The sequence below is a fragment of the Mastigoproctus giganteus genome, chromosome 4 (genome assembly GCF_048544385.1).
Source record: "Mastigoproctus giganteus isolate SK-2022 chromosome 4, ASM4854438v1, whole genome shotgun sequence".
NCBI lineage: Eukaryota > Metazoa > Arthropoda > Arachnida > Uropygi > Thelyphonidae > Mastigoproctus > Mastigoproctus giganteus.
The window spans coordinates 170,835,586-170,854,844 of record NC_143578.1 but is presented as its reverse complement, the minus strand read 5'-3'; the positions used below and the strand labels follow the sequence as shown (position 1 = coordinate 170,854,844).

The 19,259-nt window shown below is 38.4% G+C and overlaps 1 protein-coding gene across 2 annotated transcripts in view; it reads left to right on the top strand.

The window, feature by feature from the left end:
- The window catches only part of wds (WD repeat-containing protein wds), a 302,400-nt gene extending 283,364 nt beyond the window's left edge, over positions 1-19,036 (top strand). For both annotated transcript variants that reach the window (XM_090371872.1, XM_090371871.1), the window contains exon 14: positions 18,873-19,036. In XM_090371872.1, the coding sequence (XP_090227998.1) occupies positions 18,873-18,973 (101 nt within the window). In that variant the 3' untranslated portion in view covers positions 18,974-19,036. The remainder of the gene's footprint in view (positions 1-18,872) is intronic.
- The last annotated feature ends 223 nt before the right edge of the window (positions 19,037-19,259 follow it).

The window sequence follows — 19,259 nt, the reverse complement described above, 5'->3', positions numbered from 1 at the left end:
CGATACAAAGGTTGGTAGGGTTGTCAAGGACACTACTGACACTATGCTGCTGCAACAGGATCTGGAAAGGTTGAGCAGATGGGCTGAGAGGTGGCAAATGAAGTTTAACGACAAATGTAAAGTACTACACATGGGAAACAGCAACCCCAGAGCAACGTATGAACTCTGTGGTACTACACTGACAGTGGTAGAGAATGAAAGGGACTTGGGGGTGGTTGTGCAGGCAAATATGAAGTTCTCTGAGCAGTGCAGACGGGCTGCAAGAGTAGCTCATGGAGTATTGTCAATGATATACAGGAATTTTTCCAGCAGGGATAAGGAGGTGATTATTCCATTGTATAAGGCGATGGTCAGGTCACACCTAGAGTACTGTATACAGGTCTGGAGGCCTCATTTCAAGAAGGATGTAGAGCTGCTGGAACGAGTACAGAGAAGGGCAACAAGATTAGTGAATGGAACAAAGGGGTGCTCTTACGAAGAAAGGCTTAAGTTTTGCAAATTACAGTGTCTGGAGACTAGGCACCAGCGAGGTGATCTGATAGAGGTGTATAAAGCCTTGAATGGTTTAAGCATGCTCAATGCTGATGGGATTCTTCCTCTAGCTCAGAAAAATCATCTGAGAGGGCATAAATTCAAATTGAGGAAAGACAGATGTAGGATAGACGTGCGGAAATTTGCCTTTAGCCAGCGGGTGGTTGGTTGGTGGAACAGACTTCCATCCCTTGTGGTGGAGGTTGATAGCCTAAATAAGTTTAAGGCTCAGCTGGACAGGTATTTTGAACGAACAGAGGGGTGAAGTGGAAGTGGGTTTTTTTTTTTTTTTTTTTGGCTGATGCTGCATAAGCTTGCTTTCTTGCATCAAATGCCTCTACTAATGCTAATGTCGATTCTCCTTTAGTATCAGTTTTCAAATTTTTAGCAAATAATAATTGTTTGCAAATTTGTTTTTCTTTTATGAATCGCACGTATGCTAAAAGTAAGGCTTCATTTTCTGGCCAAGTTGACTCATCAAGCTGTATAGATAACTGGGATGTTTTTAAATACTCACATAATGAGTCTTCAACATCTTGAGCCATTTCATCAATTCTTCTTTGCACTGTATTATTGCTCAAAGAAATTTTATTGATAATATCAGACGCTGGCATGTGCAGCATAGTGCGTATTACCTCACTTATAGCTGGTACAATTAGTTCTTCACCAATAGTATGCGATTTTCCCAATTTAGCAATTAGTGACGAAATGTTGTAAGAAGCATGCAACCCATCATCATCTTGTTTGGATGCTGTTGAAAAGAGTTTTACCAATGTCGGTTGTTTCAAACGTTTTTCTTTAAGTGTTTGAAAATAAAATAAATCCTTATCTTTTTTATCAGCGTGAACTTTTGCCAAATGTTCTCGTAGTCTTGAAGGTTTCATAGCTTCATTTGATAAAACTCTTTCCCAAATCAAACACATTGGTAATATATTGTTTGTAGGCAACTGAATAAAGCCATAGTTCAAATATTCAATACTATATTGTCTACATTTTTCTTAGGTTCGGCCATAATATTATCTGTAGAAAAAATTATATAATTAATCTTTCTCTAGTCGGAACCAAAATTCTTTGCAATAGTTGTTGTTATACTTATTAGAATAGTGTCCACGACATCAGCGGTTTTTGCATAAGATTGCAAAAGACAAACAAGCTAAAATACTAATGAAACTAATAAACCGGGTTTTGTTCTTTGCTCAGCATTAGATATACTTATTTGATATTAAATTGTCAAATATCAAACTAAATTTATCAAGAAATAATTAATTTTAAAAAAATACATTAATATGCAATTAAGAATTGGTTAGTTTTTATTCAATTTTCCGTTATTTATATAATTGTTCCTTATTAACACATGCCTTATTTACCAATTAACACGGATGATTCAATAGATAGAAATAAATATTAATGGTTAACAGTTTTTTTTTTAAGATTTCACTCCTCTGATTTCATTAATAATGCAATAAAAATATTTTATTATTAGTAAACACTAGAAGCCATAGAAACGTACAGTAGATATGTAAGAAAATGTATAAAAATACTCACATGTAAATTGCTGTTTTATTGAAACAACAATAATACAATTTGCTTTGTATGTGATCTGTAATCCGTAAATATCGAATATGAATTAAAATTTTTGAATTGAATACTATTACATGCACTATAATTAACTGCTTGTCACACAATTCAAAACAATCTAAAATAGATTTCATACATGACGCCAACTTATAGTATCGTATTCTCAACAAGTCATTACACGTACATATTCTTGCTGATGTAAGCTGGACTCACCGACAATGCTAGACATGCTCGCCTACCTGTACTTGCTTGTTAAGACCTGTCAGCAGACTTGACCGCCGATCGGTTATAACTTGCATTTTGTGTGTTTACCTGGAAAATAATGTTACGCTATGTTACACAACAGGTGAAACATGTATGAATAGTTTTCTAAATTTTCTTATCTTCTCTTCCTTCTTTATGCTTTCACCGCCCACTTATTTTTATTAAACGTCCCCCAAATGCACCCGAGGCTACTATCACCCCCTTGATTGTTCCACTGCCCCCTAGGGGCCGGTATCACCCACTTTGGGAACCAGTGACCTATAGCTATACCGTTGGAAAGAGCTCAACGATTATGTTTAAAATATTTTTAAAATTAAAAATGGCAGCGTCAGACAGGAAAATGTAAGTAATTTTCGTGTCCCCCCTTCTATTTCCGTCGCTAATGGAGCTAAAAATTTAAAAATCACATTAACTATGCATTATTCGATGAAATCTATCATTTATTTTTGTGTTAAAATTAGTTCAAAATCTTTTTTTTGTTGCACTTCAATTTATTGAACTTCAATAGCATGCTTCTTTTTACTAAGTAACTCTCCTTTTAGTGACAGAAAGGTTGCTAAATAGTTAGTTAATAATTCTATAAAGGTCATTTATAAATTTTCAAAGCTGGGGTTGTCCCGGCAAGGAGGTACTCAGAGAGCCAGTGTTGAGGCGCCGGTGGTGGGGAGTTGCCTGCGCGGAGTGTTGCAGGGCCCTCACCTGGCAGTCGCTTCTCCCCCCCATGACTTTAATCGCTTCTGCAGGAAGAAGTCGGAGTCGCTTCTCCCACCCTTGGTATTCAAAAACAACTGGAAAGACTCAAATTGACAACGTTTTCATTATTTCCTAAGTTTTAGGCCAAGCCAGGGTGCTAGAAATTTTTTTTCAGTTACCATAAAGCTCTCTATTTGAGATACTACACTAACAACAGTTTGTGTCATCCTGAGTGTCCGGCACTCAGTCATTGACCGATTTATTTACTTATTTTATTCACATTTTACTTATTTTTCTATATATACTTGAATAATAAATTTATACTTAATAAACTGTGTTAATATACTAAATTTGTTGTTCTTATTCCAAAAACATTACTACGAAAGTAACTATCAGGAAAAAAAAAATTTTTAGAGTGCTTTTCATATCATTTTAATTTTCAATTTTTCCTGATAGTAAAGAATGAGTACCAGCACTTATTTTTTTACAAAAAAAGCACTGGTTGTAATGATTTGTGACAGCGTTATGGTTAGGCACAGGTTATAATATAAGAACAGCGTGAAGCAAACCATGTTATATTTGAGGGCATGCTATATTGTTTTCCTTGGTTGGATTACTGTATTAAATCATTGTTTGCTCAGATAGTGTCAGTGAAATTATTCTTGTAGGGATGAAAATTCTTTATTTTGCACTCCACCTTAAAATCTCGTTCCTTTATATAAACTTTCATTTTCCAATAAATGTACTAGCTGCTCAAGATAATGTTGTGTATTTCAATTGGCTTGCAGACAATTGAAATATCAGAGTTCGTTTTCTGCCGACATGAAAGCTCATGACTCTTAAAGCAGTTATTAACCAGTTCAAATTAGATTTTGAACAGGATAAGAGTATAAAACTTGCTTCCTGTCCAATTGGTAGTTGAGCATTCTATTGACAACAACTTTTACCCATCTCTCTGTTAAAACTGGATGGTTCTATCGCCACATCAGCAAAAGATGAAGTCAACCTGCTCTCAACCTACCCTTCTTCTAACTCTAGTATTGATGATCTTGGTAAACCACCTTCTATTCACAGCGCCTCCTGTGGTCTCCCGTGAAAAGGTCAGAAGAATTTTGATCAGTCTTGAGACAAAAACATACCAGATCCTGGTGGTATTTCTCCACTTGGTCTCAAAACCTGTGCTCCTGAGCTTACACCTGTGATGTTTCATTTTTCACTTTCTTATACCACAGGTGTTTTCCCTTCTGCTTGGAGATTTTTCCTCATATCCAGCCAGTTCCTAAAAAGGGTGATAAATTTCTCCTATCAAATTATCATCACATTGTGCTTCTACTCTTTCTGAATTAGTGGAGAAATGCATTAATTGCTAAATCCTAAACAGTCTAAGAACTTTTTGTGTAATCAAAGATTGCCAATATATATTCGATTAGTGTCAATCCATTGGTGATATACTGGCTTATTAGCATTAGTTCTGATGCAAGAAAGCAAGCTTATACACCATCAGCCAAAAAAAAACAAAAAAACTTCCCATTTCACCCATCTGTTCACCCCAAATGTTTGTCTGGTTCAGCCTTAAATTAATTTAAGCTATTAACTTCCTCAACAACAGATGGAAGTCTGTTACAGCAATCCACTACCTGCTTGCTAAAGGCAAACTTTCACACATCTGTTCTACAACTGTCTTTCCTCAATTTGAATCTATGTACCCCTGAGATTCTTAATCTGACAAGTGGGAGTATCCCGCCAGCATTGAGCCTGCTCAAACCATTCAAGACCTTATACACCTCGATCAGATCACCTCGCAGGTGCCTAGTCTCCAGATCCGCTAGTGGCGAGATCCAATATTCCTTACATTTCGAGGGTACAGCTCTAAAACGGTATTCGCAGGCCGGCCGCTACTTAGTACACCGGACTGAACCTACTGGTAACTCTCTAGGAGGCTTCCGGATCAGCTAGTGTATAATCTTGCTACCTCTACTCTGCGAGATGGTGACTGGAGGGAGTCAGAGTAGTGTGTATGCGGGGAGCATTGTCGGGGCCACGTTATGTCAAGTATCTGGGTATATTCTTATGTGTACGCCATATCCAAAAATTTCATTACTCCATACAGCATGTCCCACCCACTTTTTCTTACTGTTGAATACACCATGAATTGTAAAACAAATAAAGCAAGCTTATCCGCAAAAAGATCTAAACCTCCCAAGTACTTCCTAATTCATTTTACAAATATACGTGGTCTCAATTCTAATTTCAACGATGTCCATTTCCACTTGCAGTCTGCCAAACCCCATGTACTTTTTCTGACAGCATCTCAGTTATTGGTTGATTCAACTACTGCTCATCGCAGATGCCCAAATTATTCGCTGTATGATTCCTTTCGCCTCAAAGGTGGTACTTGTGCATATGTCCGTTCTGATATTCCCTGTCAGAGACTTGGCAATTTGGAATCTCCTCTCTTTGATCTTCTCTGGCTTAAAATCTCTCTACCTCATTGTGTCAAATTCATCTGTTGTCTCTACCATTCTCCCAACTCCACTAATCATTTGGAGCTCTTTCACTTCCACTCTTTGCAACTTGACTTTCTCCAGTCCAACTTTCCTAACAGTTAGGCAATTTTCCTTGGTGATTTTAATGTTCACAACTCCAGCTGGCTTCTGTTTTCTAATCACACCGACCCAGCTGGTCGAGATGCTGAGGCTTTTGCAATTACTAATGACCTAGCACAGATTGTTCATTTACCTACAAGAATACTGGACAATCCTAATCATACAGCCAATACACTTGATCTTTTTCTCACAAACAACCCTTCTGAGTACACGGTCGATGTGAGAGGTCCTTTAGGCACTTCAGATCACAGTTTGCTGATTGTCTCTTCTCCGATGGAACCTTTATCTCATGGCTATTCCCAACCTCGTATTGTTTGGCATTACAAGAATGCAAAATGGGATGACCTACAAGACTTCTTTTCTTCTTTTCCTTGGTCGGATTACTGTTTCAAAACCTCTGATGTCAACGTTTGCTCAGATCGTGTCAGTGAAATTATTCTTGCAGGAATGGAATCCTTTATCCCACACTCCACTTTAAAATCTCATCCTTGAAATAAACTTTGGTTTTCCAATAAATGTGCTATGTTGCATATCATAATTGGCTTGTTTCTAATTCTCCTGTTTCATTTTCTGCCAACACCAAAGCTCGCAACAATTGTAAAGCAGTTATTAATCAGTCCAAACTAGAGTTTGAACAGGCTGAGAGTAGAAAACTTGCTCCTTGCCCTAATGGTAGCTGAGCATTCTGGTCTCTTGCCAAAGCTATTGGCTGCAACTTTTGCCCATCTCTGCTCCCACCTCTGTCCAAACCAGATGGTTCTGTTGTCACTTCAGCCAAGGATAAAGCTGACCTGCTAGCATCCCATTTTTCTTCCAGCTCATGTATTAATGATCTTGGTAAAACACCTCCCACCATTCCCAACATGCTCCATTCAATGCCTCCTGTGGTCTTCCGTCAAAAGGATATCAGAAGGATTTTAATGAATCTTGATGCTAAGAAAGCTCCAGGTCCCGATGGTATTTCTCCACTTGTTCTCAAAACCTGTGCTCCTGAACTTACTCCTATTCTTTGCCTCCTTTTTTCACCTTTCTTATTCCAAAGGTATTTTTCCTTCTGCTTGGAAATTTGCTCATATCCAGCCAGTTCCTAAAAAGGGTGACAAATCCTTCCCATCCAATTATCGTCCCATTGCAATTACTTCTACTATTTCTAAAGTAATGGAGAAAGCAATTAACCGTCAACTCTTAAACTACCTAGAAACCTTCCGTCTGATCAATGATCGCCAGTATGGATTTCGTCAGTGTCGACCCACTTGTGATATTCTGGCATATGTTACCCATTTATGGACTAATTCAATGGAAAGTTTGATGAAACACAAGTAGTTGCTCTTGTGATATCTTAAAGGCTTTCGATCGTGTTTGGCATAAAGGTCTTCTAAACAAGCTTCAGTCTTATGGTTTGCCAACTGTTTTTAGTAATTGGTTATCCAGTTTTCTCTCTGATCGCTCACTGAAGGTGATGGTAGATGGCTCTGTCTTCTAACTTCTCCACTAATGCTGGTGTCCCCCAAGGTTCAGTTCTTTCTCCCACTCTTTTCCTCTTGTATATTAAGGACCTTCTTCCATTGACTGGAAATCCTCTCCATAGTTTTGCCGATGATAGCACATTGCATTCCACTTTCCATTTTGAGAAAACTTGTCCTGCTCAATCCGCTTCAACTTCTTGAAAATCTGCTACCAGATCCTTAAATGCCGATCTTCAGGTAATTCTCCAGTGCGGCAAAGACAACTTAGTTGATTTCAACCCTTCTAAAACTCAGTCTTATCTTATATCTCACAAAAAGGATTCTTCTGCTCCTATGCTTATATTTAGTGACACTCCGATTTCTAGGCAAAATGATATCTCTTTTGGGAATTACCCTGACTTCTAATCTCTCTTGGCACAAGCAAATTACAAATATTGCTTCCTCTGCATCTAAAAAAACTTGGTTTTCTCTTTCGCTCTCAGTGTTACTTTTCTTCCAAACAGCTGCTCACTCTGTATAAATCGCAAATCTGCCCTGCCATGGAATATTGTTCCCACATCTGGGGTGATGCCCCCCAAAACCTCTCTCATGCTTCTTGATTCCATTCAGAAGAGGGCAGTTAGGTTAATTAATGATTAATCTCTAACAGAGTCTCTCCACTCACTGTCTCATAGACATACTGTTTCTGGTGCATGCCTCTTCTACAGATACTTCCATGGGCACTGTTCTTCTGAATTGGCTTCTATAATTCCCGCTCTCTCTTTCAAAACAGTCCAAACACATGCTGCCACCAGCCAACAATCATTTACTGTCCAACTTCAAACCCATAGAACCAACTTTTCATCTTCCTCGTTTATTCATTCAACTGCCATTTTCTGGAACAACCTTCCTTCATCCATATTTTCTGTAAATTACAGTCACAGAAGTTCAAGCCCAATGTCAACAAATATCTTCTTTTGTCTTCTCAACCTCCAACCCAAGCACGGTACTAAGTACTATAGGTTCTAATACCTCTCATGTTTAGGGTTTACATAAAAAAAAAAAAAAAAAAAAGCTGCTGCAACTTGCCGAACTTAAGCCTTTCTTTGTAAGCACACACACCCCCTTTGTTCCCCTCACCAATCTTGTTGCCCTTCTCTGTACTCATTCTAGCAACTCTACATCCTTCCTAAAATGAGGCCTATACAGTACTGAAGGTGTAGCCTAACCATTGCCTTATACAAAGGGATAATCACTTCCTTGTCTCTGCTAGGGCGCCTCCGTAGCCAGGTGGGCAGGAGAGCAGTGCATAGCACATGCTTCTTGATTAGACCACGATTCGAGTCTGTGACCACCAAATACGGAGGATGCGGAAAGGTCAGGGAATGGCCACTGCATATCCCCGGAGCAATATGGCCTTAGTTGCTAATGCTCCTAAAAACCAAATAACAAAGTCTCTGCTAGCAAAATTCCTATATATCATTGACAAAACTCCGTGACCTGCTCTGGCAGCCCATCTACACTGCTCAGAGAACTTCATATCTGACTGCACAATTACCCCCAGTTCTTTTTCATTCTCCACCTCCCTCTACCACACAGTTGGAATGTTCCTCTTGGGTTACTGCTACCCAAATGGAGTACTTTGCATTTGTCAATGTTAAACTTCAGTTGCTACTTCTCAGCCCATCTGCCTAACTTTTCTAAATCCTGTTGCAGTAGCATACTGTCTTTACTGCCATTAACAACCCTGCCAACCTTTGTATCGTCTGCAAACTTGGACATTAAACCTGATATACCTTCATCAATATCATTGATAAATACACAAAACAACAATGGGTCTAGCAGTTAACCCTGGGGTCTCTGCTAATAACATTAGTCTGTGTAGAGAAGTGTCCATTTATTAACACTTTCTGCCATCTCCTACACAACCATCCATCCCTTTATCCATTGCAGTAACTTGCCCTTAATGCTATACCACTCCAATTTGTACAGCAGTCTTCCATGTGCAACAGTATCAAAGGCGTTCCTGAAATCCAAGTATATAATATCAAAATTATTTTTTGCATCCAGTTCCTTTGTGACCACGCCGTAGTATCCAATCAAATTGGTCAGACATGACTTCCCCTTAACAAACCCATGCTGTGTCTGAGCTATTACTGCTCAGACACAGCATACTTATTATTCTTGGTGATCTTGTATCACCTCTTTAACCAGTGACTCCATTATTTTCCCCAGAACAGAAGTTAAGCTAACAGATATATAATCATTTGTGTCACCCTTTGAACCCCCTTTGTGAATTGGGGATATATTTGCATATCTCCAGTCCACGTGGACCTCCCCTGACTCTAACAACGCTCTCAAAATTATGGCTAAGTGTTTGCTTACTTCCCCTTGCTGCCTCTTTCATTATAACTGTATAGATTCCATCTGCCCCAGGTGCCTTTTTTATGTTTATCTTCAACAATTTCTCCTCCACTTTGCTCTCAGTTATTACAAAACCACTTAGCTCCCTGTTAGTTTGATGAACTTCTGGCATTCCCCTCCTTGAATAATTCCTTGTGTGAATGTAGATGCAAAATACTCAATCAGCTTATCAGCTACCTGAGCATGATCATCAATAGTCAAACCATTGATGTTAAGTAGACCAATCTGATTCATCCCTTTCCTTCTAGAGCTTACATAAATAAAGAAGTCTTTGTTGTTTTTCTTTGCATTTTATTTGTATTTTATATTTATTGTAATTGTTATAAAATACGTAAGTATTTTATAACGATTAAAATATGTAATAAAAAATATAATACATATTATAATAAAGTATTTTTAGTATTTTTAAAATACTAAAAAAGTATTTTTACAAATAAAATATGTAAAATACGTATTTTATTCGTAAAAAATTTATTATATTAAATAAAATAGTCGTAATAAAATATTTACGTATTTTATTACGACTATTACGTAATAAAACATTGCTAATGCTTTTGCTTCTATGTAAGCAAACTTGTTTTTTGTTTGATTTTCTATCCAAACAGATGACAGGCTTTCCATCTCTTCCAGTTCTTTGTGTCTTAATCTAATGGATTTTAATTACACTTTGAGTTGTTCCCGCTATGAAAGTTGTTTTTATTTTCTCCACATTCTTTGTAATTCTCGGCATTGCCTCATTTAGGTCTGTAGCACGTGCAATATCACATGGTCTTTCATTTCATGATGTAAATACTTACATCACCAATCAGACTCTGACTACCACTAATACCTACATTCCAAAATCCAAGACATATTGCAATCACCGAAATCACTGGTGGAATGCAGATTGCTTCATTGCTGAACAGGAAAAATCCGAGCTTCTAATAATTTCCATAAGAATCCCACCACTAATAACCTTATTGCTTATAAAAGGCTTAAAGCAAAAGCAAGGCAAATTAGAAGGAAGGCGAGACTCATGGATTGCTTTTGCTTCAACAATCACAAAAGGCATGGGCACGCATCTCATCTGGAAAAGAATACAGGCACTAAATGGGAAATTCGCTCATCTGCCCTCTCCAATACTTCATTGGAAAGGGGAAGACCTATCTACAGCTGAAGAAGTTGCTAATGCACTTGCAGAATCATTTGCTACAATCTCTGCTTCTGCCTCCTATGCATCCACTTTTCAGAACATCAATGCTCATGCAGAACGACATAAAATCAACTTTTTACGCACCTCTCGTTCCCATCAACCAACCCTTTACACTCATAGAACTTCAAGAAGCGTTAAACAGATCTTCAAATAGTGCCACAGGCCCAGGTGGAGGTCATTTTATGCTGAAGCATTTTCTTGAAGAGGATTTGAGTACCGTGTTAATCTTTTATAACCGAATATTCTCCGAAAGTGCCTATCCTTCTTCCTGGCATCATTCTTTCATTATTGCCTTACCAAAACCAGTAAAAGATCAAACCTGTATTGAAAATTACAGGCCAATATCTCTTATGAGCTGCATGGGAAAAATTTTCGAAAGGATGATTCATACTAAACACTTCTGATAGTAATTACACTCCTACAAAATTACAAAAGAGAATATGAAATAGTGATACAAAAAGCAATACAAAATCTCAATACAATTAACACTGACAATAGCAACAGAATTCTCTCTTATTCCAAACCTCTTTATTCAGCAATTTTGTAATCCAGGTAAGAAAATTTATACGTACTTTATCAAATTAACACAATAACTGGTTTTAAATTTAAAAAAATACAATAACAGACCAATAATAAAGTAATAAACATCTACTTAGCTTAGTTTGAATAATGACATCTAGTCATGTGTGCAGATTAGAAAACATGCACCAGTATGTTCATTCGTGTGGCTGTCATTGTTGATGCACCATTGAATTGTTGCAATTTTTTGAAAAATGTATGGGATGTTTCAAAATTTTTATCCCTTTTATTATAAAAATAAAAGTGTAACAGATGGTAGACTTTTACATTTAAAAAAGCACAATTAGAATGTTTTCAGCTCCCCCCCCCCACAAATTTCGTTGGAATTCGAGGTGAGCGGACGCACTTAGACAGGGCTCCTCAGTTAAGTGGTTTACTTTTGGATAGTGCTTTTAAATATTGATTTATTTAGATATTGTTGGATTATTTTGTTATAGGTTTTACTGTAACTGTTTGATTTTAATAATATTATAGATAATTTTTTAAAGTCATGATTTAATCCATTGTGGAACCTGTGGAATGTTTTCCAAGGTCGACCTGGTGACTAATCCTACCTCACCTGGGGATTCTTTTCTTTGTGATCGATGTAAGGAGTGCACCGATCTTAAATTACAATTTGGTGCACTGATCGAACAATTTGAGTCCCTGAAAAAACGAGTGCTTGCCCTCGAAAATAATGCATCTGGGAGCTCGTCAGGGACTCAAAACTCCAGCAATCTACCAAGTGATGCACACGCGATTCAAGCCTCAAAACAGAAAAACCAAGTGCAAACTACTCTGGTTAAAAAGGACATTGTTTTATTAGGAGACTCCATTGTCAGGGAAACGGGGAATATTTTTTGTAATAAAGATAGGTGGAGCAGAACCAGGGTATGTCTGCCGGGAGCAACTATTGATGATGTCACCAACAGATTGTCAGATTTTAAAGGGGGGTAAAGAAAATATTATTCATGTGGGGACAAATGATATTAAACATACACGATTTGACGATTTGTTGGAAAAATACAGGACCATGCTGAGGAAATGTCGCGAGCTAGGCCATAATGTCAATGTGTCTGCAATTCTACCTAGACACGACAGGAGGGATTATATGTTAAGAGCCTTATGGATTAACTCAAGACTTGAAGGAATCTGCAAGGCTTTAGGGGGTAAAATTTCTATCAGCATGGCCCACACTTGTAGGTAGAAGGAATTTGTTTTGTAGAGACGGGATACACTTAAACAAAGGTGGTGCAAAAGTTTTTGCCAGTATTATTGAGGATACCTTAAAGGTTCAGGGAAACTGCTAGTTAGGGGGGATGTGGGTAATACTGACACGCGTTTATCTGATAATATTGGTCAATGTAACTCTTGCACATACCTTAAGAGTTCTTATCTGTTACCCCAACTGGACGTATTATCTAGATGTTCTGGGGGCAAAGACGTTTCACGTGAGCGGGTAGCTAATATCAGGGAAGAGAGCCTAAAAAACTTCAAGGGTTGTGTTAGGGTTGTTAAATATACAAGAACAGTAAATCTTAATTGTTTATACAGTAACGTTAGAAGTGTCGTCAATAAAATGAGGGAATTCGAACTGCTGGTTAAAACAAGTAACGCGGACATAATAGGGCTTACAGAGACAGGGTGCCACCCGGAAATTGGGGATGATGAGTTTCAGTACGGCTTGTATAATGTATTTATGAAGGATAGGTTAGATAGAAGGGGTGGTGGGGTAATGCTTCTTATCAGAAGCAGCCTGAGTGCGACGATAGCTTTCCCGGATTCAGACATTTCACATGCTAGTATAGAGTCTGTATGGTGTGAGATAGTTGGAAACAAAGGTATAATGCGAGTAGGAGTAATCTACAGACTAGGTGATTGTGAAGATTATGACAAAAGCCTCTACATGCAAATGGAATGGGCAAGTAAGCGTCAATGCCTTATTATGGGTGATTTCAATTTGCCTCTAATTGATTGGAGTAAATGGGAAGGAAACTCGACATGGGGAACAAAATTTTTAAATCAACTAGATGACTGTTATTTGTATCAGCATGTCAGGGAAAGTACTAGAGAAAAGAATATCCTAGACCTCATCATTACACATGAATCAGATGACATAATAGGGCTGACAGTAGAGGAACCAGTAGCAGGAAGTGATCATGGAGTTCTACGGTGGATGATGACGAAAGAGGTAGCAGAAGTAAAAGGCAAAGGAATGAGTTTTAATTTCAGAAAAGGAAATTACGATGCCTTAAAGTACTACATGGCCTCTATTAACTGGGTAGATATCGCGCAGAGAATGAATACAATTGAACTGTGGTACGCTTTTAAAACATTAATCACAGATGCCTTGAATGCGTATATACCATTAAAAAAATACTCCACGAGAAGGGTTCCAAGTTCAATGAATAGTGAAGTTGCCACATTACTTGAGCAGAAAAAGGTGGCATGGAAAGGTTACAGAGCAATAAAAAGTACTGAAGCCTATAACAGCTACAAGGTGATGTGTAATAGAGCCACAGAAAAGGTTCGACAGGCAAAGGCAGTTTATGAGAAATCACTAGCAAACAGAGCAAAGAGGGGCAATAAAGAATTCTTCACATATATAAATGCCAAGAAGAGCAGGACAAACCAGATTGGACCTTTACGTAAGGGAAAGGGGATAGTAATAAATACACCAGCTGCCGTTGCAGATGAACTCAACAGTTATTTTGCATCGATATTTACAAATGAAAAAGCTTTTGTGGCAATGGGAAATTGTGGGAGCGAAGTTAAAAAATATGTAATTAATGATATTGAAATTTCGCAAGATTATTTAATGAAAAAACTTTCGAGCCTACAGACCAGTAAGGCTCCTGGAGTTGATGGAATATACCCTATAATCTTAAGAGAGGTGGCAAGCGAGTGCATTGAACTATTGAGGATAATTATGCGAGCATCACTAGACTCTGGGGAGATTCCCTTGGATAGGAAAAGTGCAAATGTATCTCCCATACATAAGGGTGGCTCTAAAAGTGAAGTTGGAAATTATCGACCTGTCAGTCTGACTTCAGTAGTAGGGAAAATCATGGAGGCAAGGATCAAGGGTGGAATTCAGGATCATTTGGATCGAATTGAATTCTGAAGGATACTCAGCATGGTTTTGTAAAGGGAAAATCATGTTTAACAAATCTGGTTCGCTATTTCGAAAGGGTCACTCACGATCTGGATTTAGGGAATAATTTCGACATTGTTTATTTAGATTTCAGCAAAGCTTTTGACTCAGTCCCACATGAGCGGTTGCTTTATAAGCTGGAACAGGTTGGAATCACTGGGAAAATCCTTAGATGGATAGAAGGATGGCTTCAGGGCAGGAGGCAGAGGGTTGTGATAAATGGCTATTCCTCAGATTGGGTTGATGTAAGAAGTGGGGGTTCCCCAAGGATCAGTATTAGGACCACTGTTGTTTTTAATTTTCATAAACAACATTGATGAAGGGATAGAGGGCGTGATGTCTAAATTTGCAGATGATGTTAAAATTGGTAGAGTAGTTAATGATCACTGTCAAGCTGAGCTTCTTCAGAGAGACCTAGATAGACTTCAGGAATGGTCAGAAAAATGGCAGCTGTGCTTTAATCCAACAAAGTGTAAGGTATTACACCTGGGAAACAGTAATCCCAAAAAAACTTATTCACTTCGTGGAGTTCAACTAAATCCAGTACTGGAGTAAAGGGACTTGGGTGTTACGATACGGTCAGACATGAAATTCTCTGAGCATTTTAAACAGGTTGCAAGGAAGGCCCATGGTGTCCTATCGATGATCTATCGAACTTTTGCAAGTAGAGATAGGGACGTGATAATCCCATTATATAAGGCTTATTTTAGACCACACTTGGAATACTGTGTTCAAGTATGGAGACCGCACCTAAAGAAAGACATCGAGCTTCTTGAAAGGGTGCAAAGAAGGGTAACTCGCCTGGTGAGATCAGCAAAAGGGCGTCCTTATGAAGAAAGACTTTGAATATGTGGGTTGCAGAGTTTGGAAACTAGACACCTTAGAGGAGATTTGATTGAGGATTTTAAGGGCATCAGTAAAATGAATGAGGACAAAATTTTCAAGATTATAAGTGATGCTAGAACTAGGGGACATAAATTCAAGTTACTGGGGTAATGTTTAGATTGGACTGCAGGAAGTTTTATTTTAGCCAGCAAGTTATAAATTACTGGAATAAGTTGCCTTCATGGGTGGTAGAGACCGACAGTTTGGGGAAATTCGAAGGTCATCTGGATAGTACTTTCGGGTAAGGGAAGCGCATAGCATGATAGGTTTAATTTCCTTTTTATTTATTTTTTATTTTATTTTTTTTTATTTATTAATTATTATTATTTAGTTATTTATTTTATTTATTTATTTATTTTATTATTATTTTTTTTTGTCTTTATCATTGTTTTGTTCAGATTTTTTTTTTTTTTTGGCTGGTGCAGCATAAGCCATCGGTTTCTTGCACCATTCAGCCGTTACTAATACTAACTGTGAATTTTATATGTCACTGTTCCTGCTGCCATGTGTGTTGGTGTACACATGTGGAGGCACATATGACTGTGTGCCTCCACTAAATCCAGGGTGTTTGAAAGTCACTATACCTGTATGACAGCATTGTGCAATATGATGTGTCACCACGCACTATATTGTGAAGTGATGAGATCCCATACACCTGATCGTGTACGTCAAGGTCAGTTGGCTGTGAGATAGCTATTGTGGTGTGTTTTAACCATGGTTGTCATTGGAAGAGCATTTTTTTTGGTTGAGTACATCTTCAACAAGTGTGGTGAGTATACACAAAGCATCCAAGAAAACTTTTCTCAAGAAATTTCCAAATACGCCAATACCACCACATTGCCATGCTGCCAGCATTAATAGACAAATTTCGTGAGACAGGTGCTATACACAGCATGGAGCATAACGGAAAGCAGCCAAAGCTGACAGAGAAACTCTTGAATATTTCGGATTCATTGCTGTAAAGTCCTTCAAAAATCAATGCAGAAGTTGTGATGACAGCAAAACATCACTCTTGCATCTGCACATTTAGCAGTAAGGAAGAAGCTATGCCTTTTCCCCGTACAAAATCGCAGTTGTCCAAGAATTAAAAGCAGCAAATCACCAATAGCAAGTACATACACCGGGTTCAACGGTTCATCTCTGAAAATACTGATGGTATTCTGGATCTTACATTCTTCACTGATAAGGGGTGGTTCCATTTGTAAGAGTATGTGAATGCTCAAAATACCTAATTATGGATGTCTGAAACTCCACACAATCAATATCAAACACCTCGCAGCAGAAGGTTGATGTTTCGGTTGATATCTCCAGAAGAAGAATCATTGGGCCTATCTTCTTCAATGAAACGACAACCTCTGAACATTACTGTTCCAGTATATTCTACCAGTTCATCAGTGAACTGAATGAGAATGAAATGAGAGTGAGTGGTTTCAGCAAGATTTCACCATTGCCCATACACTGAAAGAATAGAATTCATGGGATACCTGGTTTGGGCAACGAACTGCTGTCACCCCTCTAGCTTGTGGACAAACCCACTGCTTGGCGGGAATGACCACCACATATCCCTGGAGCAATATGGCCTTAGTTGCTAATGCTCCTAAAAACCAAATAACAACAGCCACCACTGGTTGGCAGGTTTATAGGTACACTGCATTCATGTAGACTGCAATTTGATGTCAGTATGAATAAACGTTGCATAAACTGACTTTGAAAGAGGAATGATAGTAGTGTGTACCCAATGATTGGGTCACTGTATTGCGGAGGTGGCACAGAAATTGCACTATTCCTGTTCAACAGTATCATAAGTGTATCGAGAATATGTCATTTCTGGAATAACATCTCATCTTGGACAGCACTGTGGGTGGAGGATGGACGTGGCCATCGACATCTGTCTCACATTGTTTCAGCCAACTGGAGAGCGACAGTGGCACAAATCACTTCTGACTTCAACAAGGGAGGTACTGGAAACGTCTCTACCAAGACCATCAGGCGATCATTAGCCGCAGTAGATTATGGAAGCTGCCGACCCACCAGAGTCCCATTGCTAACACCATGACACAGGACTAGATGCCCCAACTGGGTGAAAGAACATCAGCACTGGACCTTAGATGATTGGAGATGGGTCTCCTAATCCGATGAGTCCCGTTTCCAGTTATTTTGAGCGAATGGGAGGGTGCGGATCTGGCAGAAACCGCACAAAGCTATGAACCCATCACGTCAAGGGACTGTTCGGGCAGGTGGACTGTCGGTAATGGTCTTGGGCATATTCAGCTAGCACACATTAGGACCTCTGGTATGCTGAGATGCATCTGTGACTTGGACAGTCCAGGTTACATGTCCATCCTTGCAGACCAAATGCATCTCTGTGGTCATTGTGCACCCACAGGGCAATTGGACTCTTTCTGCAGGACATTGCGCCTCCCCACAGAGCTATGGTGACTAGAACATGGTTCTAAGAGAATTCTGCAAGTTTTACCACCATGGAATGGCCTCCCCCATTCACTGGACATGAACCTTATGCAGCATCTTTGGGGTGCTGTGGAAAGGTCCAGTCAAGCTTTGGATCCTCCACCCAGGAATGCAACTGAATTATGGACAGTGGTGCAGCAAGCGTGGATGGAAATACCTGTGGAATGCTTTTGTGAACTAGTGGACCCAATGCCTCGACATGTGACTGCCATTGCCCAGGTGAAAGGTGGGCCTACCCATTACTAGGTAGGTATCCCATGATTTCTGTCCACTCAATGTACTGCTACCCATTCGATGACACTCCTATGCAGAATTTTTGTTGATCGAATAATCTCAAAACATTTGTGCCCCCACTCCCCATTCAGGCTTGTATCCACCTGATTTTTATCTGTGGGAAGCAGCAAAAAATAAAGTTTACAAAGAAAACTCAGTCACTTCAGGAATTCCAAAAGATTTTAAAGAATGTTTCAAATCTTGGGAAGACCTTTGAAACAAGTGTCTGTGTATGCAGAAGGAAAGTGATTTGAAGGTAATTAGCTTACTAAGCCAAACTGTTCACTCAGTTTTGTAGAAAAGTTCTGGGAACTTTTTGAATGTACCTCTTATGTAATATAGATTGTATTCATAAATCACGTATCATATGCCCAATGATACATTTTATGGCTGCAGGATTAATCGGGAAACATTCAGGTGAAAGTGCAATGGGGGGGGGAAACAGAAAAGGTTAGGAAGATAGAAAACTATATAAATTTCTCCGTTGTGTTAAATTGTCACAACTGCTGTGTTATTTCTTTAGCTCTGCGGTTTCGTTTTTTTTTTTTTTTTTGTCTGGTATAAAGTAACTTTTTTTTATTTTTATAATCATTTGGAAATATATGGGTAACCTTTAGTTTAAAAATAAATATCAAAACAGCACATGCCAGTGTATGGCAGATTCACTTAAACATATAAGCGTAGCAAGAGACACTTGGTCCAGTATTGTTTGCTTAAATAATTGACATTTAAAAAAGTTATTTTTTAAAATACAACTTGGTGTCTGTTTTTGCTTTAATATTTTTATTTATTTTTTTCAGATGTTGTTCTTTGCACAGCTTGTCACCCCACAGAGAATATAATAGCCTCAGCTGCACTTGAGCATGATAAAACCATTAAACTGTGGAAAAGTGATACATAGTAATTGTAGTTGTGGGATTTCCTCATCGCCATCATTCTTGTATAATTGTGCTGTTCCGAGTACTCATCCGTGTTGTTTTTTTTTTTTTTTTTTAAATATTGTAAGCAGATCGCTCCTCTTACCTGCCTTTCCATTTTAAAAAATAAAAAGAAAAAAAATTAGTTTCTTTACAATTTGCTTCATGTCAGTTCTGTACATATACAAATGATGGTTGCATAAACACATTAAAAGAGATTTGAACAAATGGGAATTATGTAATTGAGTTAGCTGGTCTAAGATGCGTGGA